We start from the raw sequence: 25307 nt of genomic DNA on the forward strand, positions 1-25307 counted from the left end.
TCCTAGTGCAAAGCCACTCAGTTACCACAGAGAAGTTTTTATACTAGCATTAACCTAACACTCCTGCAATGAGCATTTCTCTATTAAGTATTATACTAGAGGTAGATGGAAGAGAGATAAGTAGGGGCATAGCTCTTGATCTAAAAAGCTTATACTCTATTTACAGAGAGAGCTGTAACCAGAACTCAATTGGAAGGCAGCATACTGGAGAGAACACATGGTCTGGGAGCTAAATATCCTGTGATTCAAATCCTGGTTCCAAAGCTAATCAAAATGGTACTTAACACGTGGGAACCTCGGCTATATCCATAAAATGAGGAGGACACTTCCTTACAGAACATGAGGGGGAACACTCCTATGTTTTCTCATGAGGAGAAAACAGACAATGAAAGTAAAGCACATGACACTAAGGCTAGGAAGTAGTGAAAGGACTTCACAAACGTTAGTTCTCTTTTGTTCCTCTTGTCCCAAGTCATCATCCCAACACACTGCTTATTTGGGGGAATGGAGCTCAACTCTGATTGCTTGTAATCAGGAACACAGGGCCATTAAAATGTGCAATCTGTTGGGGAATGGTGGCAACCGTAAGGAGCACTGCCAGTAAGGATGCTTTGGTCCAGGGGTCAAAACAAAACAAAACAAAACAAAAAACCCTATAGTTCAAAGGAGAGGAATCAGAATATAAGCACTCAGGGCACAGTTTACAAGGCTTTCCTTTTTTGAGAGTATAAACACAGCTTAACTCATTGACTCTGGATAGGGATGATGGAAGTCAGAAATCATGGTGGTATTGCAGAGAATTTAGTGAGATTTATTAACAGCTTTCTTATTTGCATAGTACAAGCTGTTCACTATTCAATAATTATAACAAAAATAATAGCAACTACTATTTGTTGAGCATTTACTATGAGCAAGATGCTGTTTTAAGCTTTTTTATCTGCATTAATTCATTCAATAATAAAACAGGTGCTATTATTATGCACCACTTATAGAAAATGAGGCTGGGGGCATGAGGTAATTTACTTGAGCTCACTCATCCTATTTCGATTCAGAAATCAACAATATGGTCCCTAACCCAAGTAACATAGTACAGTGGAAAAGGAAAACAGAGAAAACAACAAGTAATTATAGCCGTGAGTGATAAGCATGCAGATGGAGGTAAGCTCAAAGTGCTGCCAAAACATAAGGGCACTTAACCCAGCTAGGTGAGCATGAGGGGGTCAGAGAAACTTCTTAGTGGAAATGATTCCTTAAAACATAGTCACTGTTTAACTCTATGCCAGGCTAAAAAGATGGTGGCAACACCAGAAGGAGCAGAGCACAGTGAGGTCTAGGATAAGTGGTCTGGTTTGGAGTCTCAGCTCAGTGTTTTGTTTTGTTTTTTTGTTCTGGTTTTTAAAGTAAGTAGGTAGAAAGTTTATTAGGTACACATGTGAGAAGACGTGCGCACTCTAGCAAAGAAAGAGGTGAGAGGCAAGAGGTATTGTGGGGCAATTTGCTTTTATTGCTCAGCTTTACCTACTCCCCCTTCCTCTTCCTTGTTTAGGGCTTTTCCCCCTACACTTCCTTCTCTCCAGGGTTGTGTCCAGTAGCAGATAATGCATTTGGGCCAGCTGACTGCCACCAGGTGTTCTACATAGGTAGGTAGACCCCAGGCAGGACAGGTCCTCCTGACTTTGATTAACTGTCCTTGCTCAAAGGCTCCATCATGGAATTTTCTCTCTCCTCCATCCCTGTTGTAGCCCGTCTCAAATTCTCCCTGAGAGAGTTCTAAGTTCTAGCCCCTTAATCTTAAGGGTTGCTGAGGGATGAGAGTCTGTCTTCTTTAAGTCAGGGGGTTGTAGGCCCTACCTGACAGGGCATAGAATTTTCTGGCTCTCTTGTTTAGACCGAGAGGAGAGGAGTCCATAGGAGCGGTTGGAATGGCCGGAAATACTCACATCAGCATTAGTTTGATGTGAAAAGCTTCTAGTCTGTAAGAAAAAACTTGATGAGAAGATTAAAAATGCAAGGGGCGATCAATTCAGTTCTGTCTTTTACAAGTGTGTGACCTTGGGTAAATGACGTAGTCACTCCAAGTACCAGTTTCCTTATCTACATGTGGGGATGATAATAATTCTTAGATTGGAAGATTTTTGTGAGTGTGAAATACTTACAAAATATTAAACATAATACCTATCATATAATAAATGCTTAATAAACAATTGCTAATATTACTATTGTAACTAAAGGCTTCGTAAATAAATAAGTGATCTATAATGATGAGATAATGATAATTAGCATTTACTGAGCACTTATTTTATTTAAACTTCCCAATAAAGGTAGGTGCTATTATAAGTCCCATTTGATAGTGGAGGAAATTGAGGTTTGGTAAGATTAGGACACTTACCTGGAGTTACATAGCTAGTAAATAGAAAAGCCAGGATTTCAACACAAGTGGCCAGACTCTAAAACCTGTGTTTATCCTATCTATCCCAGAAAGGAGTCTTGGGGACAAGCAGGGCTCAAGGGAAGAAGAAACTTCCACAGAAGATGTCCTCCAGATCAAAACCACTGACCAATCTGTAGAAAACGTTCAACCTCCATTTTTACAAATTCATTTGGTTATAAATGCCCCAACTCTTACACTAACCATATGAGCTACAAGGTCAATTTTTGAAAGACCTTGAAGAATGTCATGGTTTCACGAACTACAGTCTCAGTTTACGGAAATGAGAAAAGGCTACCAATAGTAGCACTCAATTCTCCAGTCTGGACCTGTTCATAATAGTGATAAAGACACCCTCTTCTAGTTCCCAACCTGCTCTGGCCTTAATTCTCTTCATATTCATTCTCTAGAAGCCTAAGATAGAAAATGAAAATATATGAGCAACAGAAAGTCTTGTAATAACGGTAATGTGCCTGCCTTAAAGTAAGTCCTCTGGGTATTATTTATCTATAAAGAGAGTTTATACTAGTGTGAATGCCACATTTGGTTTTCCCTTGCATTGACAAAATTTTTTAAAAAGATCAAAGTGTATGTGTGAGCATGCAATGTCTGACATTGGACAAAGTACTCCTTTTCAAAACAGACATTTTCCAAAAACATAACTCGCTAGACTAATGGGCAGTGAGAAGCCAAAATGACTGCCCTCCGCCTTCTCCTTGTGTATCTTTGCCAGAGTCCTTGGGACTTGCCAAATCTGGTCATGCCTGCTTAGCTTGCTCGACTGATTGTGCCAGAAAAGAAAATAAGACACAGATGTATTTGAGCTCTTTGAGATGCCAGTAAGAGAGACAGCTAATGGCTTCATTTCGACCCTCCCTTTCCAGCTGGGCACAGGTGGGGGATAATGAGGTCCCTCTCCCTAATCAAACTCAATTATTTACTACTCTATATAACCACAAAGACATTCACATTCAGTTCAGAATATAAAACACACCATGGGTTACTTCCAACCACTGCCACTGGGTATTTATAACAAACTCAAGTGGCTAACAGTTTGTCTTGGCAGGAGTTTAAGTGTGTAAAGTTTTGCAAACTGTTTCTGTTCAAATATGTCCTGCTGAAACGGGGTCCCAGGCTGGGTTCCATAACTGTCAGGTCAGTGAACTGCATAACATCTGAGAATGTATTCGCTATGCAGTGCAGACAGGAACTGAAAATCAAACGATACATTCTATCACAACCTTCTGAGAAGCATCACAGTTTTTTTTCAACAGCAAGAATGACATTGTATTAATAAACATTACAAGTCACTAGTCTGACAAGTACATAGCAGCAGCTGTCAGACTCCAACATGAGCTAAGGGGAGAGCAGAGGAAATCAAAATGAGACATAGTAACTAAACATGACCAAAGTGGGTAGATCATGAAACAAATCACATTAACATCAAAAATTTAAGTCTTAAACTTTTAAGCTATATAGCAACTAAAGCAACAATTTGGTGTAATTTTTGGATACCAGACTAAGTTGATAACTACCTAAATTTTGTGCTTTTATTGTAGGTACAGAGTGTATCCAGGCACAATTTCAACAGAAAGACATTCCTGCAAACAAAGTACACATATTTAGCTTGTCTGACCCTTAAATTCTTAGAAGTATATAATTAATGCTTTCCATCTTTATTACTTGCTCCAATATTTCTGTCACTTTAAACAGACACAAAGAAAAAATCCTTTCTTTTCTCTAGACAGTAGTTGCTGCCAAAATGGAAATCAAGTCAGATTTACATATATAAAATTAAGCATGCTGCATATGTTACATTTTCATACACAAGAACAATCTGGACAATGAAAATGTTTGCTAATACAACAGAATGAAAAGAAACAACACACAGTTGGTCCTCATATGACTTGAGAAAATAATAAATAACTAGGATAATTTATACCCATATTGTCAGGCTTAGTTGAAAAGAATACAGGCATTTTTTAAAAATTCCTTATCTAATTTTAGCTTTGCTCCTTACAAACAGTATGACCTTGAATAATCTATCTATGATTTTCAGTTTATGTATTATAAAAATGAGTTGCTTATAAAGATTAAATGAGATAACAGAAAATATGTGCATAAAACTGAGTTGGCATGGAAAAATGCTAATTTTTTTTTTTTTTACCTCCTCTCCATACTACAAGGGAATACTGTATTAGAGTAGGAGAGACTTCAAGCTATTGACATCCTTCAATAAAAGTCTGGTCACTTGGAGTACACTCTGGAGATATCATCAAGGCCAACTAAATCTACCAATCCTTTCAAAAAGCCTTTCAAAGAGCAATGAGCCTAGGACACACCTTTTAAAAAGCAGTTTACATTTTTGCTTTATGCAAAGCCAAGAAAGGCTAAGGCATCTCTCTGGGAGCCCTCTGGGCCACACTGCCTGAGAGGGATAAGCTTCTGGTGCAATACCCCCCCATAATCCACCCCCAATGCCCTGGAAGACCCCATTCCCAAACAGCAGAACTCTGATTCTATTGCTCCACTCTGTATGTCTTGGTTTGAACTGTTCCTTCCCCAGGTCCATCTAACATATTAAACAATTTAAGGAACATACACACATACATACATACATACATACATATATTAGGAGGGCAGTTCAACTGCTCTTATGGATTTTTGATCGAGAAGGCTTCTGTCCAGTTTATTGCCTTGCTTTTTTTTTTTTTTCCTCTTAAAGCTCCCTTCTTCCCTACTTCAGAGTAAGATCCTGGTGTGAAACATTAATGCAATATTTATAATGTAAAGACACCATCATGGTTGCTTTTGTCATTGCTGCTTTTGAACTCAATTCAGTTTCACAAATTCTGACTGAATTATTCCTGTGCTGGGTGATGGGAGGGGTGATGGGAGAAGGAGATGGACAAGGAGCACCCAATCTACTCTAAGATTGCATTTTGACTTATACCACTATGTCTAAAGGGAAAGCAGGCGTTGGCTTGGGTATGTTTGGTAGGGAGCCCATCTCCAAATGCTGGGCACCAGTTGAGATCTAGTTTTTTAACTATCACTGGGGACCAGCCCCAAACCCACCACTCTTCTTCTTCGCCACCCCTTTAGCCAATATCTAATCAACTTCAATGCTAAGGCTCTGAGTAGCTTGCAATCAGGGAAGTTAGGGACTCTTTATATAGATCTGCTACATCTCACTCTCTTTCTTCTGTCCCAAATCAATAAAGAACAATGGACATCTTAAAACAACTTGCTGATTTGGTAAAGGCAGCAGAATCCATTAACAGACTTCTAATTTGCAAGCTGTTAGTGTTATCCACTCTCTTTACCCAACTACAACTGTATTTCTAGTAATTTCCTGGGGCAAAAGGCCCTGGTGGGGAAGTCCCTGAGTAAGCAGGAATTTTGAAGCCATCCAGATCCATATTCTTTTCCCCAGAACACTTTTCCATTAGGGATTCACTTAAGATAACTGGCTCCTCTTTAAAAATGTATCTAATTATAAAATATAATAATTACCTTTGCATGATGGAACAAAAGTAAATTTTTAATTTTCTTTCGTATGAAGAAGTAGCTCAATTTTCTACCTTTTCTATAATGGACATGTATTAACTATAAATAAAAAATAACCCACAGGGTGGTTCAGTGGTAGAATGCTCATCTTACATGTGGGAGACCCGGGTTCAATTCCTGGACCATGCACCCCCCAAAATTAAAAAAATTAAAAAATAACCCACAGGAAGGTTAAACCCCACTCACACCTTAGTGTGAATGATTTTACGCTAAAATCTTTGATAGAAATAACAAGAATAGCAACTATGCAACAGTTCCTACATATCAGGAGATAATTTACTCATAGCAGCACTTCACTTGAACTGAAGTTCAAGGATCTCCTGGGGTCAAAAAATGCATTCACAGGATTTCTAAGTTTCAGAACTTTAAAATGTTGCTTTTTATAATATATATGTTATGATTTTCATTTTCGTTCATACGTTAGATTTTCACTGAACCCCAAAACAAAATTATATATCTATATATATATCTCTATCTCTATCTCTTTCTCTCTCTCTCTCTCTCTCTCTCTCTCTCTCTCTCTCTCTCTATCTATCTATCTATCTATCTATCTATCTATCTATCTATCTATCTATCTATCTATCTATCTATCTATCTATCTATCTATCTATCTATCTATCTATCTATCTATCTAGTGTATACATAGAAAGAGGTGGTGGGGGGTGATCGAGGCCATTTTCAGTTTTCCATGCTCTCTATTTCCACCACAGCTTGCAGGAGCTCTGAGTCACTACTGAGAGGATAAACAACCAGAACAATCTAACCCTCACCAGACAGAGATGACCAAAAAATAAACTTATTTGAATAAGCCAGGTATCAGCGAAGAAATTTAGCCTGTGCCCATTTGTTTAATATTTTCTATGGTTATTTAATGCTATAGTGGCAGAGTTGAGTAGTTAGAGACGAATTCTATGGCCCACAAGCCTAAAATATTTATTATCCAGCTCTTATAGAAAGTTTGCCAACCTCTTAGATAAGCCGCTATGACTTGCACAGTTGCAGGTTACAGCAGCTAGAGTTATTTAACATCACTAATAGACTCAGCGAAGACCAAATGGCATCAACTGCAAGCTGCATGCAAAAATGGTTTGTCGAATAGAGAAAGGTAGTAGGAGAATTTAGACAGCACAAGGCTCTCTGTGGTACAGGCCTGCTGACCTCAGAAGAATTCATTTGCAGTGCCAAAGTCACACTGTGCACAGGTATCAAATAGGCAGAGAGCCCATCTATGTATAGACCAATTGACATTACAGCAGAAAGTAGGGTAACCTACTGTTCTCATTTACATGGGATTGGGGGCAGGGGGTGGTTATGGATGTGATACTTTCAATTTTAAAACCACGAAAGTCCTAGGCAAACCAGAATGATAAAGCGTGGCAGGACAAATGCAAATGAGGTTTTTACAGTAAGAACATGTAAAATATGGGTAAGGGAGATACATTATAAATCAAGCAATCCATCAAATTAACGGACTGGAAATTAAAAATAATTCGCTGTTTAAAAAGTCAAATTATAACATGGTTATTGTGATGTTTCAAGTGAAAATCAAAAATAAAAGTTGACAACTAAAATATTTAACACCAGTTAAACCCAGCATCATCAACTGAACATCATCTGTTGCATTAAAGTTGTTAATTTGTATTTTATTAATGTTGTAATTTATTTGTATTTAATTTATAATTTTGGGGGAAATATGTCAACATATGGAATTTACAGTTAGAACTAACATTTGTACATTATAATAAAGCAAATTTGGATAAACATCGAGGCTTCAGGAGAATTTATTTTCCTTTAAAAAGAGATCTGTATGCTACTAAGTATAAGGAAACTCCTCACAATTCCATGAGGTAGTTATAACCCTGATTTTATAGATGAAGAAACTGGAACTTACAAAAGAAAATAAAGTTGCCTCACTGGTGAAAGTCAGACTTGAACCGAGGTTTGCCTGAGTTCATAGTTCGTACAGCCTGTACTCCCTTTGGAATAGGGTAAGAAGATTGATTTGGGCCCCCTGATTGGTGGTGTGAGGAACTCTGGTGGTCAGAAGGTAACCTAGGTCTTCTTGGTTTCCAAAAAGCAGGGGAGGGCTAAAGAAGCTGTTAAGAGGGGCTCAGAAAGTAAGGTGGAACATACAGCTTGGTTGAGGGCCCTTCTGGCAGCTCACAAACAACTCATTCCCCTACTGAACCCTGTGCTGGGTGCTAAGGATACAGACATAAATAGGGCTGTGCCCTCCCTATCTTCAAGCAATTTATGGGTTTTGCTGCTACCTTAAGGGATGTCTGCCCATAAAGGGATGAATTTTAAAGATTTACAGATTATCCACATCTACCCCCTGCCACATTCTGTTTAAGTTATTCAAATTCAGTCTTTTCAGTCCAGCTGAGCAATACCCAACCAAACTGTGTCCCTACTGCTTGAAATCAGAAAGTATGTATGATGGCTAATTATTATGTGCTAACTTCGTTAGGTCATGGTGTCCAGTTGTTTGGTCAAATAAGCACTGGCCTGATTGTTACTGTAAGGGCACTTGCAGATTTAAGTCATTAGTCAATTGTCTGCATCTGTGGCTGATTACATCTATAATAAACAAAGGAGATTGTCTTCAGAAACAAGAAGAGTCTATCCAATAAGGTTGAAGGCCCAAAGGGAGACCTGATGATTTCAGCAATCAGAAAGAATTTCTATCTCTACTTTAGCCAATCAGCTTCGCCTGGGGAATCCATAGAAACCTGCACTGAAGTTCCGAACTTGTGGACTGCACTGTGGAACTCGGATTTGCCAATCGCCACAGTTGTGTGAATCAATTCCTATAATAAATCTCTCTTAATATTGACATACATACAAAAATGTGTGTGTGTGTGTTTGTGTGTATCACATTCGTTCTGTTTCTGTGTAGAACCCTAATACAGTAGAGGAAGAATAAAAATCTAGAAACAGTACTGAAATCTGGTTTAGTCATCCATTCAGGAAATATTTGTGGCATACCTACAGTAGTAATGGAACAATGCTGGATGTTGTGGGGCACAATCTAGTTTCTGTTCTCAAAGTATTTTTTATTAATAATAATAATAATAGCAGCAAACACTTAAATACTGCTTTTAAATATGTCAGAAAATATTTTAAGTGCCCTATATATATGAATTCATTCAATACTTGCAGTCATGCTACGAGCTAGGTATTAATTTTTCCATTTAACTGAGCTATGGAAAAGTTAAGTAATTCACTCAAGGTCCCAGAGGCTAGTAAGGTAAAGTCAAGAACAGAACCCAAATGATCTGACTCCAGAGGCTACAGGCTTAAAACTGCTATACTAGGTAGTGGCTGCTAATGTCAGCCTTGACAGTGGGATTCATTTGAAAGACTAGCTCAATACTAGATTCTTCTACCTCTGAACCTAATACCTCAGCAAAGCATTGGAAAGAGCACTGACTTTGAAGTCAGGCAGAGGTCAAATCCAGGCCTAAGAACAATATTGCTCAGCATTAGTCATGTCTCTAAAATGGTCAACAGCTGCCTTACTGTGTGCTATTCTGAGATTAACTGAAATAACGTAAGTGTACCTGGTCCTTAGTAAATATTAGTTCACCTCCTATCATCACACCTAGTTCACTCTTTCCAGTTCAGTTTCATGTTTTTCCAGTCACTTCCTGCCCCTTCTCCATTGGAGGAGAGATGCAAGAAGAAAGGGAGGAAAAGAAGAGGAGTTATGGCTCTTTATTTTGCTGGGATTGGCTAACCGAAACTTTGAACACATCTCTGTAGACCCCTGAAAGTCTGCTGCGGCCAGCATTTGTAGGAAAGACTTTTCTAACTTAGAATATGGAACAGAAAGGCAAACAGGAGGTTGCCAAACCAAGAAAGTAGCTACAAAGCAAATATTCAGTAATCTGTCCTATTTCGTCAGATGACTGAGAAAAAAAAAATTTTATTTGTACTTTTGTTCTAAATGCTCACATATAAAATTTTCACTTTACCTCATGTTTTCAGAAACACTCCAGACATGTCAAAGAAACTCTCTTATGCTTTAAAACAGAAAAAGGACTGACTGGGCTGGGGTAGGGGTGGGGGTGTTTGTTTAGGAGTGGGAGACAGGAGTAGGAATAATGCAGGAAAAAAAGGAAAAGAATATTACATTTAAAGCAGTTGCTGGTACTCTGTGTTTCCCCCTTCCCAGTATTCTCTGGAAGACAGGGTTTGTGGCAAGATTCTGTGTAATCTTAGAAGCCTCTCCTGGGAAGGTATATCCATCCCATCTGACCCCACTCTACTGAAAATCATTGGTTTAAAGGTTCTTGCTTTGTAAAAGACTTCCAGTTCAAACTCTACCATAATCATATGTTAGCATTTATGGAGTAAAAATTATGTTAAATAGAACACAACTTTCTAGTCACTTATCAATAAACAATAAAAATACAAATAAAACTGCTGAAATACTAGTGTTAACACCTTTGAAGGTAGAAAAAACTTCTAATGATGACACTTTTTAAAGGTAAAACTGAAGAATGGGCTTATGAATTGTTTGTAACATTGTAAATTACTAGAGCTTTCAGAAGGTTACTACATGTCAATACAAAGCAAGAGTTTAAAGATGTTTCTAATCTCTGATCAATAATCCCACTCACAGGACATTATCCTAAGGAAGTTATTAAACAGAAATAAAATGACTATCACTGTTGGATCACATAATAAAACCAGAACAAGGAAACAACCTAAACATCCTACAATAAGCTTCCATAGCACCTCTTGCATTTTTCTTTTGTATCACTCACTACATAACAATGATTTGTTTAACACCTATCTCCCCACTAGACAGTAAGCTCCATGCAGGTCAAGGGCTGTCTTTGTCGAGATCCCTGGAGCATAATATAAGTGTACACTGTATGAATTAAGAAAAAATAAAGGAATATTTATAATATAATGTTAAGTAACTAACACAAAATAATATGTACGCTAGGACTGATACTAATATACATACATGGAAATCATTAAACAAGCATAAAAATAGTTTCATTAGGAGGAGGGATCATCAAATAATTTAAAAATAATTTTAATATTATTTAAAGTTGTTTTAATGCCACTGAAATGTAAAAAAAAACAGGAAAAAATAAACATGACTTCAGAGTAGGGATGGGATAGCCTTAAGAAAAGCTTTAGGAGCCATTCCTTCTACCCCCAATGCACTAAAATGTTCTTTCTTCACTCAAGGGTAAAAAGATCCAAAATATTCATATAAATCTTTTTTAGTAAAAATCTCAGACAAAAGCAATCTGTACTAAAGAGAAAAGGTCCCCTAAAGTAGGCAATCCTTCTTCTGGATAATGAACCTACTGGTTACTGACAGCAGGGGGTGCCAAAGGGATCGCTATTGTTCCCAAGAGATGGCCAGAAGAGGGACTGCCATGTCCTAGGTTAGAAGTGAGTTTAGATTAAAGAGTGAAGCCTGAACGCCACACATTTCCTTCCCCCTAACAACCAGGGACGTGTGGATAAAACTCGGGTGCTCTGTGAACTTTAAATAGCAAAAAATTACATCTTTATTTTCAGTAACTTCTGAGTTAACATTTACTTGAATTATAATTATAGGCAACAAATTTCAATATTATTAGCAGTACCAGAGATTGTCATGAATAGAAATCATAGATATCTTCATAGCAAACTACAGTTGCTATACATTTCTCAAATATTTATGCTCATTACAACTTTGAAAATGGCAGATGACAGGAATTACTACTAGACTGATTGCTGGATCTTTTTATTTAATGTATAATAAAACAGTATATTTTACTATATCACAAATTTGTTTAACTAATTGATACATATTCAAATATAATGAAATTTCTTTATATTTTAATGAATTTTATTTTATGAATTTACAAACTTTTCTGAGAAGGGCTTTTAGGCTTCACTAGACTGCCAAAGGGATCCACAACATAAGAGAGGTTAAGAAGCTCTCCACAGTCAAAAGGAGCAATGGAGAAGAAAAATAAAATTTGAGCTGAACAAAGTTGGACAGAAAAGAAGTATTTTAAGGGAAGAGATTATACTGCAAATTTTCATTTAGTTTGGATTCCTCGAAGAGAAGGACGGAAACTCAGAATTTTTGCTTCACCGAGTGTCAAAGTGTCCCAGTGTTTCCAGAAGCCTGGTTTATACATAAGATGTTTAGCATATCTACCCAATATAATTTTCTGCTGCAAAGCAGTATTTAGTGTAAGTGCAGAGATATGAAATACAATACAAATGCTGTCCCCAACATCTCTCTGGAAGTCATGGTTACATGTAGATTTCCAGATATTAAATATCATTCTTTTGATGAATAAAACCTAAAGCAGATCGACCCAAATGTTAGAAAACAGGGATGAGATACAAACATAAATAATGGAGTCGATACTCACATTCTAACAAAGAGTGACTCTTTGGATGTCAGACCAGGAGATGAATACTTTTCAACCAGGGCCAAAGTACTAAAGCCAAACTTGTGAATGGGCTCATTGGAATCCAGCGGGGGGAAATCTGTGTCAACTTCTCCATCATCTTCAGCAATATGCAAGCAGTAGGCACTGATGTTGTCACTGAATGAAAGGAAAACCAAAAAGGAAAGTGAATTACAAAGGTGGGGAAAGGAAGAGGAGACCAAGAGGAAATGCCATAGAGTGAGCCAATTGGGTATGATGCTCCCTACCCCAACCTAGTTAATAGAGTCAAAGTCCCCAAATTCTACTTCATTTGGTAGAGAGAAAACAGGTAACAGGGCTAAAGGGAGAAACAATGTGAAATAAAGGCCTTTATATTACTCTATGCCTCCTACAAATATCTACTACCTGTTGTAGATAAGACAGAGTGTAATCCCTTAGATCAAGGAAGAGATTAAGTTAGTATCGGCCCTCAAGAAAGCTTACATAGAAAGTAAATATAACACTAACCATTACACAAATATAAATAAAATAGCATTTCATTTATATGAAATAACTAGAATATGCCAATTCACAGAGAAAATAGAATACAAGTAACAAGGGACAGGAGGTGGGGGCTAGAGAATAGAGAGTTAATGCTTAATGCATATAGAACTTCTACTTTGAGTAATAGAAAAATGTTTGGCACCAGATGGTGGTGATGGTAAGCCAATACTGTGAATGCAATTAATATCAATGAATTGTATACTTGAAAGTGGTTAAAAGGGAAATTTTCTTTTGCAAGAATGTTACCACAATACAAATTCAAAAAGAAAAAATAATCATAAAAGAGTTACCAACAAAACAATAAAGGAAGAAAAATTATTTTACAGGAATCAGAGGTCTTTTATTTAAATGGTTAGAATTAAGACAATATCTGTGCTCTAGCTCAGGAGAAGTACCATACAGTTTCCTAATCTCAAAAAGAAGATCCAATTTACTTGACAAAACCTGACTCCAAACATCATGGATCCTTAGAGTAAAAGTAAATGACTAGATTTATCCTGATAGATACCCAACCCTCTCAACAACTTCTGGACATTTCTTTCTTCCCTAGAATGTTGTCATTCCTCCAGATTCTAGCCTGGCCCCAGTTTAGAATCAACACAGACACCTTTTTCTTTTTTTAAGGGAAGTGAAAAGTCGGTTTACTGAAAAACACTGGAAAACACCAACAACATATTTAAACAACACAAATATATTTAAAGACATATTTAAACTGATACCCTGCATTGAACTTTAAGATACCCTGCTCCGAAGTTAAATTGTAAAAGTGCAAATATGTTAGCATTTGTGCTTCAGAAGCATGAAATAGTTTACAAAGTACTAGGATTCTAAAATCTGCAGCTTAAATTTGAAGTTTTAATTACATGATTGATGTTTAAATTAATTAATTGCAAAGTGTATGCTAATTGTTTAATTGGTTGCTTGATCTATATAGATCATTTTTTGAATTAAATGAGTTGATTTACAAAGTTTATTGATTGGATGTGACAATGAATTATTTCACTTACTACTTGATTTGCAATTTTCCCAATTAATTCACAAATCTTTAGCTGCAACTGTGCTTACTGAGAGAGAGCCTATATCAGGTGATCTATACTGCAGTCTGTCATGACTAAGAGATATTTATTATATAAAACAGGTAATAAGGACAGATTAAAATTAATGGAAACTGTAAATGTGCTAAATAGATAATAACAAGAAAGTAATCTGGCTATGTTTATCACTACAAATTTCATACATTTGCAATGATGTTAAGAAATTTAAAATTCAACTCTGAATGGTATGGGAAACTTATGAATCTTTGCAGCAGTATACCAACTTATTCTAGAAGTAGAGGAAAACACTTCAGACGAGGAAAATGCCATGACGTGGTTAAGCTTAGAGTTTTGGGTTAGAAAGAATTCAGGTCAAATCTCAGCTCTACCACATACTCAGAGAATAAGTTACATCTCCCCAAGTTTCACTTTCTACTTCTATAAATGGGTATAATCACAATTTACAGGGTTGTTGTGAACATTAGATTAGATAATATATGCAGTGCCTAATATATAACAGATGTATAAAATAAATACAACGTATTGGGACCTCAGAATCTCTAGGGTTTTACAAATAGGGCAGACATTGATGGAAAAAGCAATGGAAAACACAGATTTTTTATTGCCATGCAAATCAACCTGAAGAATGCCTGTGATTTCCCAGCATCATAGAAGTTTCAAGGGCAAATAATAAGCCCACTGATCAAAGTAGAAAGCCAAACACTGGTATTAAAAGAATTATGCTTTAATCATCATGGGAGGTCATGAAACACCTCAAAACAAACTCAACAAATGTCACAGGCTAAGGTCCAAAAACCAATTGTCTCATAGCCAAGTGCTGTTATTCTACTAGTTTTTAAATACAAAGTGTGAAATCATATGTTCATTCAAAAATCACTTACAAAGAGTCTATCCCTTGCTCCAGCCTGTATTAAGCATTGGGGACATGGCAAGGAAAAGAATGATGTGCCCTATATTACATAAAACTAATAGAAGTCTTTTCTGGGGTCTTCAGTGAAGTTTAGCAGTAAACAGTGCTCCAACCCCTCTGGCCCGTTAAATGAAAACCTGAGGGGAAAAATGTTAAACTCCCCATATTCTATGTATGCACATATTGGTCCTTTGTGCCTTTATAAAGGCATGATTAATAAAAGAAGCTACTGTGGATTTATACAAAAATGTGGCATGTAAGACGATGGAATAGGATAGGTTGAGTTCATCTCTGCTTCAAGAAATGAGAGAAGTGACAGAAAAATGAGCACAGCCGTTCCAAGGCATGAGGCCAAGGCATGAGGGTCTTCTATACTATATAGGGGTGTCCTGGATGAATAAGATGAGAATTAGGATTCAGAAACAAAAGTGGGCTTAGTCAGGACTTCATCGGGTACAAGAGGTTGCACCTAGGAAAAGTGCCCCTCAGCTCCACAGCCCAGAGCGCCGTTGGGGAACCCAGAAGCCAGTAAATTTGTTTTCCCTGCTCACAGAGATGATCTAGCTAGTGCACAGAGCATACCAATCTCCTTCCCGTACAGAGCCCAAGTTCTCAGTGTGCATAGACTGGGAGGAAGGGATGAGGGAGCAAGCCATGCTGTACCCCAGCACTACGTACCTCTGCGCCCTGCACTACATACCCCTCATGCCCCACACTATACCCCATGTGTCCATGCTCTGGCCCAGGCTGCTACCCTGTGACCCACCACCTGTGCTAGGCTACACCTACATGCTTCATACCCCACTTAAGCCAGCAGGTATTTCTAGGCTGGCTGTGGGCAGAGGCACCTGACATACCCAGTCCCACAGCCCAAGCTCATTTCAAGTTGGAGCCTGGGGGGGCCACTAGAACTATCAGCCCACAAGTGGAATCACTGTTGAGGTACACACAAACTCACCCCCCTGGTCCCAGGGTTGGCGGCTTTCAGCATATACCAGGACCAGGGGACTTGGCTGGAATTGCACTAGGTTTCCATCTAGCTCACCCGGCTGCCTAGTCAGGGAAAGGCAGGCCTGAAGGGAAGAGGAGGCTCAAGAACACAACGTGCTGGGAAGAGACAGAAAGTGCACTCTGGCAAACCACCTATCTGTCTAGCTTAAAACAGATCCTCAAGTAGAGTTGCATCCCCTATATGAGGTCTGGGCCTTGGTTTGGAGGGAAATTATTGATGAACCTAGTGTAAAAAAAAGGCTATCAATGCAAACCCAAGCAAATATAAAACCTCAGATGGCTAAGGGAAATCAACTCTCAAAATGATCCTATCAATATAGTCAAATGCCTCGAAGCCAACAGAAAACGACAAAGTATATGAAGATGCAGCCAGCTATGGCCCAGCCAAATTAACAAATTAAAACACTGGAGGAATGATAGACTTTGGAACTAATCAGAGATGTTCATACAAATCTCCTAAATAAATTCAATAGGTTGGCTAATGACATAAAGGGTATCAAGAAGATACTAAAAGAGGAAAAAGAAGAATTTGAAAGAGTAAGAGGAAAAATATCAGATATCACAGAGATGAAAGATGTTGTAGACCAAATTAAAAATATACTAATGACAGACAACAGAAGAGTCGAAGAGGCAGAAGTTAGAATAAGCAAACCAGAGGACAGGACAATTGAATTTGAATGCACAAAAGAATAAATGGCAAAAAAGATGGGAAAATTTGAATCGGATCTCAGGGTAATGATGGACAACATGAAGTGTACAAATATAAGAATCACTGATGTCCCAGAAGGAGAAGAGAAAAGTAAAGGGCAAATCAAAAGAGTCCAAAGGAACCCCAAACAGAACAAATCTAAATAGGCCTATTCCAAAATACATAGAAAGCAGTGTGTCAAAATTTGAAGAGAAGCAGAAAGTCCTGAAAATGGTAAGAGAAAAGCAACTCACCACATACAAGAGAAACTACATAAGACTGAGTTCACACTACTCAACAGGCACCATGGAGGCAAGAAGGCAGAAGTATGATAAAATCAAGATCCTGAAAGAGAAAGACCTGCAGCCAAGACTTCTATCCAACAAAGTTATCCTTCAAAAGTGAGGGACAAATGAAAATATTCACAGACAGACAAAGGCTGAGAGAATTTGTCAACAAGAGACCAGCTGCCAATAAAACTAAAGGGAATTCTGTTGGTTGAAAAAGGTAGGAAGGGGAGATCTGGAGGAGGGCAAAGAATTGAAAGTATCAATAAGGGTAACTTACAGGATAAAATGAGAAAGAGGGAAAAGAATATAAAGATCTGACAAATAAAAAATAAAGGATAAGATGGGAGATTAAAGAAATGCCTTTACAGTAATAACTTTTAATGTTAATGAAGTAAACTCACCAATATAAAAAGATACAGATTGGCAGAATGGATTAAGAAATATTATCCATCTATATGCTGCTTACTTTAGACCCAAGGATACAAATAGACTGAAAGTGAAAGAATGGAAAAAGTTGTTCTGTGCAAGCTGCGACCAAAATAAAGCAAGAGTAGCTATATTAATATCAGTAACATAGACTTTAAATGTAAAAACATGATAAAAGACAAGGAAGGACACTACATATTAATAAAAGGGGCAATTCAGCAAAGAAGAATTAACAATCATAAACGTTTATGCTCCTAATACATAAGGCAAACATTGGCAAAGCTGATGGGAACAACAGACGTTTCAACAATAATAGAGGGAGACATCGATACACTACTCTCCTCTGTAGACAAAACAACCAGACAAAGGATCAACACAGAAATAGAGAACTTAAACATTTTGATAAATTAATTAGACCTAGCAGACATATATAGATTGTTACACCCCAAAACACCAGGCTATCCAATCTTCTCATATAATGTTCTCTAGGATAGAACATATGCTAGGGCACAAAACAGGTCTTTAAAAATTTAAAAGATTTAAAAATTTCAAAGCACTTTCTCTGATCACAACATAATGAAGCTGGAAATAAATAACTTATCAAAGAACCAGAACTTTCACAAATAATATGGAGAATAAATAACACACATAAACAATTAGTGGGTCAAAGAAGAAATTGCTAGAGAAATTGGTGACTATCTGGAGATGAATGAAAATGAGAATACAACATATTAGAATTTAGGGGATGTGCCAAAGGCAGTGCTGAGAGGGAAATTTATTTCCCTAACTGCTTATAAAAAAAGAAGAAAGAATAAAATGGAAGATGTAACTGCTCATCTGAAGGGACTAGAGAAAGAACAGCAAACTAACACCAAAGCAAATAGAAGAAGAAAAATAAAGATTAAAGCAGAAACAAACAAACTGGAGAACAAACAACAACTACTAAAAACAACAGAAAGAATCAAAAAACCCAAAAGTTGGTTCTCTGAGAAAATCAAAATCAATGGACCTGGGTGGGCTACGGTGGCTCAGTGGCAGAGTTCTCGCCTGCCATGCTAGAGATGTGGGTTCGATTCCCGGTGTATGCCCATGTGAAATAAATAAATAAATAAAATCAGTGGACCCCTGGCTAGTCTGACCAAAAAAGACAGAGAGAGGATGCAAATAAAATCAGAGAGCGGGTTGTTACCACAGACCCCGAAGAAATGAAAAAAAAAATCATAAGAGGATATTAATAAGAACTAAACGTCAACAAACTAGACAACTTAGATGAAATGGACACATTTCTAAAACACACACACACAAAAACCTATGACTCCTAGAGTGATTCGATCAGTGAATAAAAAAGTATTTGCAAAGTCCCCTTCGGGGAATGGAGAGAATGGGGGAAAATTCAACCTCCCCAAGTTGAATTCTTGATATTCTCACAAGCAGTGTGGACAACCAAAGCTATAGGCTGGGCCCTCAGTCTTGGGGTTTGTTCATATGAAACTTAACCCTAAGTAAACTTAGGTCAAGTCTACTTAAAATTAGGCCTAAGAGTCACCCCCAAGAGGACTTCTTTTGTTGCTCAGATGTGGCCTCTCTCTCCAGCCAACACAACAAGCAAACTCACCACTTTCCCCCTGTCTACGTGGGATATGACTCCCAGGGATGTGGACCTTCTTGGCAACGTGGGACAGAAATCCTAGAATGAGCTGAGACTCAGCATCAAGGGATTGAGAAAACCTTCTCGACCAAAAGGGGGAAAGAGTGAAATGAGACAAAGTGTCAATGGCTGAGAGATTCCAAACAGAGTAGAGAGGCTATCCTGGAGGCTATTCTTACGCATTAAGTAGATATCACCTTGTTATTCAAGATGTAATGGAGAGGCTGGAGGGAACTGCCTGAAAATGCAGAGCTGTGTTCCAGTAGCCATGTTTCTTGAGGATAATTGTATAATGATATAGCTTTCACAATATGACTGTGTGATTGTGAAAACCTTGTATCCGATGCTTCTTTTATTGTGTCTGATGCTCCTTTTCTCTACCTTGTCAACAGACGAGTAGAATATATGGAATAAAATAAATAATAGGGGGAACAAAAGTTAAAATAAACCAAAAAAACCTATGACTCAAAAAGAAACAGAAGCTCTCAACAAATCAATCACAAGTAAAAACATTCAGTCAGTCATCAACTGAGATGATCATGTGGGATTTTTCCCTTTGTTTGACTAATTACATTATTTGATTTTATGTTGTACTACCCTTGCACACCTGGAATAAATTCTACTTGATCATGATGCATCTTTTAATGTGAGGTTGGATCTGGTTTGCTAGTATATTGTTGAGGATTTTTACATCTACATTCATAAGAGATATTGGTCTATAATTTTCTTTTCTTGCAGCATCTTTATTGAGACTTGGTATTAGGGTGATGCTGACCTCGTAAGATCAGTTAGGAAGCATTCCCTCCTCTTCAATATTTTGGAACAATTTGAGCGAGACTGGAGATAATTCTTCCTGAAAATGTTTGGTAAAATTCACCAGTGAAGTCACATGGACCTGGACTTTTCTTTGTTTGGAAGTTTTTTTATTACAGATTCAATCTCTTCACTTCCAAACAGTCTGCTGAGATCTTCTATTTGTTCTCTGTCAGTGTAGGTAAGTTTATGTGTTTCTCATTTCATCTAACTCATCTAATTTGTTAGTGTACAGCTGTTCATAGTATTCTCTTATAAATCTTTTTATTTCTGTGGAGTGTGTAGTAATCTCCCTTTTCATTTCTGAATTTAGTTATTTGCGTCCTCACCTGCTGGTCTAGCTAAATGTTTGACTTTATTGAACTTCTCAAAGAACCATTTTTTTTATTTCATTCATTCTCTCATTTCCTCTTTCTAAAATTCTCTATTCCACTAATCTCCACCTACTCTCCTTTCCTTCCTTCAGCTCACTTTGAGTTTAGTTTATTCTTCCATTTCAGATCCTCCAGTTGTGAGGTTGTCTCCAATGTGACATTTTTCTTCTCTTTTAATGTAAGCATTTAAAGGTATAGACTTCCCTTTCAGTACTTACTTTGTTGCATCCTATAAGTTTTGTTATGCTGTTTTCATTTGCCTCAAGATATTTCATTTCCCTAATGATTTCTTGACTCACTGGCTGTTTAACAATATGTTGTTTAATATCTACATAGTTGTAAATTTGCCAGATCTCTGTCTGTTAATGATTTCTAGTTTTATTTCATTTTGGTTGGAGAGTATACACTATATCATTTCAACATTTCTACATTTATTGAGAGTTCTTTTGTAACCTAAAAGACAGTCTATCCTGGGGAATGACCCATGTTCAATAGGGAAGAATGCATATTCTGTGGCTGTTAAATGTTCTATATAGGAGTTAGATCTAGTTGGTTTGGAGTATCATTTAAGTCTTCTATTTTCTTATTGATCTTCTGTCTAGATGTTCCATCCATGATTGATTGTAGTATATTAAAGTCTCCTACCATTAATGTAGAACTATCTATTTCTCCCTTCAAATCTGTCAATATTTGTTTCATATACTTTGGGGTTCTGCTGTTAGGTGCATACAAATTTATAATTGTTATGTCTTCTTGTGGACTTGATGCCTTTATTAGAAGATAATGACCTTTTTCCCCCCTCTTATAACAGCTTTAGACTTAAAGTCTGTTTTATCTCATATTAGTATAGCTACACCAGCTCTCTTTCAGTTTCTACTTGCATGGCATATTTTTTATCCATCCTTTCACTTCCATCCCGCTTATGTCTTTGAATTTAAGGTGAGTGTCTTGTAAGCAGTATACAGTTGAGTTGTGCTTTTTATCCATTCTTTATATCTCTGCGTTTGTTGACTGGAGAGTTTAACCCACTTACATTTAAAGTAACTGCTAATAATGCAAGACTTTCTTCTGCCATTTTGCTATTTGGTCTTTGCAAATCTTAAACCTTTCTTGCCCCTCAATTCTTCTGTTAATGCCTACATTCACATTTATTTGATTTTTTGCAATACACCATTTTGAGTTCTTTCTGCTTTCTTTCTACTTATATTTTTTCACATATTTTCTTTGTGGTTACCATGGAGCTTAAACTTTATACTCTAAATCTATTTCAATCATATTTGATTTTATAGCAATTTAACTTCAATAGCATACTCACACACAGTTCATATATCCCTCTACCACCTCCTTTTTGTTGTACTGGTTACAAATTTATCCAAATAATTTATATTACAAATTATATTCAAAAGCATAGCTACATCCCTGCTATTTATGCTATTTATTTGCATTTTAGGACCAGTAGAAATAAAAGGTAGAATTATATACCAAAAAAAATACAGTACAAAAGTACTAGCAGTTATAATTACCCACATTGTTAACTTTACCAAAGGTCTTTATTTCTTTATGTCCCTTAGAACCACTGTCTAGTATCATTTCATTTCAGTCTAAAGTTCCTTTAGCATTGCTATAGGGCACATCTAGTGGTGATGAATTTCCTCAGTTTTTATCTATCTGGGAATATATTATTTGCTCCCTTCTTTTTTAATATATTATTTATTTATTTGTAATCTTTTCTTTTTTTAAAATTTATTAATTAAAAAAATTAAGAACAAACAAAAACATTAACATAATTCCGTTCTACATATATATTCAGTAATTCTCAGTATCATCACATAGTTGCATATTCATCATTTCTTAGAACATTTGCATCAATTCAGAAAAAGAAATAAAAAGACAACCAAAAAAGAAATAAAATGATAACAGAAAATAAAAAGATTATACATATCATACCCCTTTTTTAATTCTTTTTTAAAAAATACCTTCATTGTGAAATCTTCACACACATACATTCCATAGATGGTGTATAATCAATGGCTCACAATATCAATCACTAGTTGTGTATTCATCACCATGATCATTTTTTTGGAACATTTGCATCATTGTTGAAAAAGAAATGAAAGGAAAAAAGAAAAAACTCATACATAACATATACCTTACTCCTCCCTATCATTGACCACTAATATTTCCATCTATCTAATTTATCTTACCCTTTGTCCCCCCTATTATTTATTTATTTTTTTATTCATGTGTCATACCCTGGATAAAAGAAGCATCAAACACAAGGTTTTCAGAATCATATAGTCACACGGTAAAAGCTATATCATTATACAATCATCCACAAGAATCAAGGCCACTGGAACACAACTCAACAGTTTCAGATACCTCCCTCCAGCCACTCCAAGACACCATAAACTAAAAAGGGTTATCTATATAACACATAAGAATAACCTCCAGGATAACCCTTGACTCTGAAATCTCTCAGCCACTGAAACTGTACTTTGTCTCATTTCTCGCTTCCCTTTTTTGGTCAAGAAGGCTTTCTCAATCCCTTGATGCTGGCCCCCAGCTCATACTAGAGTTATGTCCCATATTGCCAGGGAGACTTGAGCACCCCTGGGAGTCATGTCCTATGTAGGAGTCTTTCCCCCATTTGTGAAAGATAGTCTCACTGAATATAAAATTCTTGGTTGGCAATTCTTTCCTTTCGGCTCTTTAAATATTACATTCCACCACCTTCTTGCTTCTATGGTTACTCATGAGAAACTAGCATTTAATCTTACTGGGACTCCCTTGTATATAACATACTTCTTTTTTCTTGCAGTTTTCAAAACTCTATTCTTGTCTTTAGTATTCTACAGTTTTACTACTATATATCTTGGCATGGTTTTCTTTGCATTTATTCTATTTTGGGTTCACTGGGCTTCTTGAATGTGCATATTCATGTCTTTCACTAAATTTAGGAAGTTTTATTTTATTTATTTATTTCTTTCTTTGAATTTTTCTTCTGTACTTTTCTCTCTCCCTTCTCTTTCTGGGACTTCCATAATGTGTATATTGGTACGCTCGATCTTGTACAATGGTCTCAAGCTTTGGTTACCATTTTTTTAATTCCTTTTTCTTTCTACTCCTCAGCCTGAATCATTTCAATTATCTTATCTTCGAGTTCACTAATTCTTTCTTCTGCCAGCTCCAATCTGCTGAAACCCTTTAAGGACTATTTTATTTCAATTATTTGTTGTCTTCAACTAAAGTAGTTCCATTTGGTTTCTTTTTAGAATTTCTAACTCTTTATTGAGATTATCATATTGCTTATTCATTGTTTTCCTGATAGCCTGTTAATTCTTTCTCTGTATTTTCTTTAATATCTTTGAGCATACTGAAGATCATTAATTCAAATTACTTGTCCAGTATATTCTGCAGTATATTGGTCTTTTTTGTGGATGGTTTCTGGATCTTTATCTTGTAACTCTTCCAGTTACTGTAACCTTATAAACTGTTTTCTGGAGTTTTGAAGAAGATGGTTCTGTCTGTTTTTGCTAATTGTTCAAAGATTTTGTGAGGGAACGGTACCTTGGAGCATCTTATGCCACCATCTTTTTCAACTATAAGCCTCCCCTACCATTTGGAATGCTGTGTTTTTTAAATCAATATTCATCTGGATTTTCAGAGTTTTAAGGACAATGGTGTTGCCAGTTTTTGCTTGCTGATCAAAGATTCTGTGGGGGAACAGAACCCTAGAGCATCTTATGTTGCAATCTTGGTCTTATTCACTACATTTTGCTGTATTTCAACCCCTATTACTGAAAAGAGCACATAAGATCACAAGAGGATCCCTGTCAAATTATAAATCCAAGTAGGGGAGAACCAATGAAGCAAAGGACTTAAAAATTCAAAATATAATTTACAGCTATGCAGATTCCACTTTCACGTATTATGAGAGAAAAACTGAGCCACTCACTGATAATAAAGAAAACTGTAATTCAAACCAAAAGTTCTATAGGAGATGGAAAGATATAATAAAATAACTTTGACATTTGACAGACTTGGAATCAAATCCTGATTCTGCCATTTCCCATCTGTAGAACCATGAGTAAGTAATATAACTCTCTGACCCTGTTTCCTCTTCTGGAGAATGAGGACCATAATATCTCATAGAGAGCTGGGATAACCAAAGAAGATACCACGTATGATGTGCCCAGCACAGTGTCTAGCTCATAATAGGTATACAACCAACATAATTACCTTCTCCCCCATGCTGCTTTTATCAGCCACTGTCATAAAAAGATTAAGAAATTGATAAAATCCATTTCCTCATGATACATCCACAAACTTATCAGTCTATTTTGCAAGCAGATTCTTTGAGATAAGAGTTAACTATACAGGTCCAAGATCTCATGAGTAACTTGAGCTGCTGGTTCCCAGGCCAATTCCTAGAAACGACCTGCTACAGAATGCAGCTTGGGTGGCCAGGAGGTAAGATAAAACTAGAACAATCAAAAACAGAAAAGATTACTTGAGCTTTGGCTCCCGTCCTTCACTTGTGTACTGCCAACAGATGAGCCCAATCAAGTCCTGCACTCTGGCACTGGCCATTGTCACCACGGTCATTGGCAGCAGTCTGTCTTGACTGGAGTGCAGGGGGAGGTAGACATCAATCTTCTTGGTTGCTGTTGTCCCTACATGACCCTGTGGACAGAGCACATGTATGAAGGTAAAGCACATAGTATCATATAGACCTCACTGGACCACAACCACTGCCCTCCAGGTCCTGTGTGCAGAAAAGCCAGTTCTCAATCATTCTGCAGAGATTGGTTTATGAGCCTGGAATGTCCCAAAGCACAAACAGTGTTTTAAGGCAGCTTTTCTTCTTTCTTCTCTTTAATTTTTATTTTCTAATGGCCTAATGGATTCAGTTCTGCCCACAGTAGGTAAATGAATGCTGATTTACCTTTGAACAATTAGAGTGGTAGCAGAGATGATGTTTGGTGTCAAGAGATTTGCTTTGCTACTCACTTATTATGACTTTGGAAAAAATCACCATTAGACCTTGGCATAGCTTCTCTCCCTGTAATATGCTATCTTGGGATAAGTTACCTGGAAAGTTACTATACTATTCAGGGAAGCAGTCAGGTCTA

The 25307-nt window shown here is 36.9% G+C and overlaps 1 protein-coding gene across 13 annotated transcripts in view; it reads right to left on the bottom strand.

The window, feature by feature from the left end:
- MAPKAP1 (MAPK associated protein 1) overlaps nucleotides 1–25307 on the bottom strand; it is a 353385-nt gene that overhangs the window by 145209 nt on the left and 182869 nt on the right. For all 13 annotated transcript variants that reach the window (XR_013169319.1, XM_077144983.1, XM_077144989.1 and 10 more), the window contains 2 exons: nucleotides 24686–24858; nucleotides 12397–12573 (listed from right to left, as the gene is read on the bottom strand). Coding sequence is in view for 12 of the 13 variants with exons in the window: in XM_077144983.1 (XP_077001098.1) it covers nucleotides 12397–12573; nucleotides 24686–24858 (350 nt within the window). In the remaining variant the exon portion in view is untranslated. The remainder of the gene's footprint in view (nucleotides 1–12396; nucleotides 12574–24685; nucleotides 24859–25307) is intronic.

The sequence above is a fragment of the Tamandua tetradactyla genome, chromosome 2 (assembly GCF_023851605.1).
Source record: "Tamandua tetradactyla isolate mTamTet1 chromosome 2, mTamTet1.pri, whole genome shotgun sequence".
In the NCBI taxonomy this organism is placed as follows: Eukaryota; Metazoa; Chordata; class Mammalia; order Pilosa; family Myrmecophagidae; genus Tamandua; species Tamandua tetradactyla.